The 2633-nt window shown below is 41.5% G+C and overlaps 1 protein-coding gene across 1 annotated transcript in view; it reads left to right on the plus strand.

The window, feature by feature from the left end:
* LOC101987887 (protocadherin gamma-C4) overlaps positions 1-2633 on the plus strand; it is a 183832-nt gene that overhangs the window by 2313 nt on the left and 178886 nt on the right. The window contains exon 2 of the mRNA XM_026783383.1: positions 12-491. Within this exon, the coding sequence (XP_026639184.1) occupies positions 12-491 (480 nt within the window). The remainder of the gene's footprint in view (positions 1-11; positions 492-2633) is intronic.

Raw genomic sequence — 2633 nt, forward strand, 5'->3', positions numbered from 1 at the left:
TGTCTGTGCAGGACCACGGTCAGCCTCCTCTCTCGGCCACTGTCACACTCACCATAGCAGTGGCTGAGAGCATCCCTGAACTCCTGGCCGACCTGGGCAGCATTGGGACAGCTGCCGATCCCCAGGACTCAGATGTCACACTCTACCTGGTGGTGGCAGTGGCTGTGGTCTCCTGCATCTTCCTAGCATTTGTCATCCTGCTCTTGATGCTGAAGGTGCGACACTGGCACTCCTCGCGCTTGCTCCAGACTGCAGCAAACGGATTGGCTGACATCCCTGCCTCCAACTTTGTGGGTGTTGACGGGGTACATGCATTTCTACAGACCTATTCCCGTGAGATCTCACTCACCGCTGACTCTCGCAAGAGCCATCTGATCTTCCCACAGCCCAACTATGCAGACACGCTTATCAGCCAAGAGAGCTGTGGGAAAGGGGAATTTCTGTCGGCACCCCAGTCTCTGCTTGAAGATAAAGAGGAAATACTTTCTCAGGTAAACTTGTAATGACCTTAATAGCTATATCAATGAAACTATTTCATGTCTGTATATATTTGCTTTCCCTGTTTTCTATAAATGGTATATTCCATTACACCCAGTAGTGGTTGGGTGTGTTTATTTTTGTTTCATGCCACTGGAAATTAAACCTAAGGGCTTCTGCATTCTAGGTGAGTGCTACTCTTTTGGCAAGTTCTTGATAAGATACCTGAGCTGGCCTGGAACTCACTTTTTTTTTACTTTCAATTTAATGTTTTATTTGAACTCACTTTGTAGCCCAGCATGGTTTTAAATTATAATCCTCCTGCCTCAGACTACTAGAATGCTGATATCTCAGGCATATAGCAACAACGCAGGTGACCTACCCTTTTAGATTTCTATAGGCATTCCAGGGATGTTCCAAGTGGTGAGGATAAAGAGTGTGTGGTGAGACCGTCGCCTTTGGGAAAGAGAACTGCGTCAGAAACAGATTTGTCTTCTATTTAACACTTACGTCTGGATAAATCATTTTGTTGTCTGAGTTGACTATCCACTTATTCAGAAGTTATAGTGGTGAGAATCATCAAAAGTCTTAATTTTAGTTGTGCAAATATAAAATGATAATAATCCATACAGTCTGATGTTGTTGCTAAACATCTTAGTCTACAACCTCTCACTGAGAGATTTTATGTGTGCTTAAAAATTTATCTCTTTAAATAACTTATAAAATGGACAGAAATTTTGTCACACACTTATAAAACAATTTTAAAGCTTCCTTCACGTGTGTGTGTGTGTGTGTGTGTGTGTGTGTGTGTGTGTGTGTGGTGAAATGACAAAACTGAGACATATTCCATATTTGTCTATATTGATGCTTCATAAGAAGTGTATTGTGACGATCTGGTGCGGTGGCACACGTCTTTAATCTCAGCACTCAAGAGACAGAGGCAGACAGTTCTCTGTTAGTTCAAGGCTAGCCTGGTGTACATAATGCATTACAGGCCAACAAGGGTTACATAGTGAGGCCCTGTCTCAAAAAAAAGGAAGTGTATTTATGGCATGGTAAATTCATGTCTTGTTACATCTACTCTGTTCTGTCAAATTGAACAGGTACATAAAATAGTAAAGCATTAGAATAGTAAAATAAAATATCTAGATGGACAAGAGATAGATCAAGAAATCATGAATTGATCTAAAGCTATTTAAACAGGGATTGCAGGCCAGCAGTGTAAAATAAACAAAACTACTTCGTTCTGACAAGTGGCCTAGGGTTGGATTATTGATTGAAACCATTATAAGCAATGAAAACCATCAGGTGCGTGAAATCTTCCCTGCCGATCCCTGTGCTTGTGCCCTGTTGCAAGCTGAAGACCAGGGGAGAGGAACACAGATGCAGTGCACAGTACGTCTGCTCATGGAGCTGTGCTGTCCAGGTTGGCACCGCCACGCAGCCTTGAAGTACTTCTAGAGGCCTAGTTATTGCCTGGAACCTGAGCAGTGGTTTTTAGTTGGCTCTCACTATACTCATCAGTTGGGCTGAAACTCGCTGTGTAGCTCGGGCTGACCTCTAACTTGTGATTTTCTTGTCTTTTTCTGAGGGCTGGGACTGCAGATGTGAAGCACCACTCTATATGACTGATAAGTTTCAGAACCAATAGAAGATAGGCACGGTGGCACATGCTTATAATCCCAGTACTTAAGAAGCTGAGGCAAGAGGGGGCATTCTGAGCTACATATCCAGTCTGAAGCTATTCTGGACTACATGAGACCTTGTGTCAAGGGGGGGGCCTCAGGAGAGAAAAACAATAAGGAAGTAGAGTAGGTGAGAACACTTTTTAAAGAAATTCTTCTACTTAAAATAAATGTATAAGCCTAAATTTCAAAATACGTTGTCTTCCTATAACTTATGGTTATTACAAATGAGAAATTTTCTGTCATCACATTGTCATTTTTTTAAGTAATCTGTTTCTTCTCTGGTGGCTTTTAAGCGAATTTCATTCTTGCTGCATGTCTTCTGGATTTTTATTTTCTTCTTGAGTACAAAATTACACTCTCAAATAATAAATTATTTCATCCCTGCATTTGCTTAGCTCTTAACATTTAAAGACAAATTAATGAATTGGTTGGTTTTTAAAATCCATATTCTAAGCCAGGCGGTGGTGG

The sequence above is a fragment of the Microtus ochrogaster genome, chromosome 18 (assembly GCF_000317375.1).
Source record: "Microtus ochrogaster isolate Prairie Vole_2 chromosome 18, MicOch1.0, whole genome shotgun sequence".
NCBI classification, from domain to species: Eukaryota; Metazoa; Chordata; class Mammalia; order Rodentia; family Cricetidae; genus Microtus; species Microtus ochrogaster.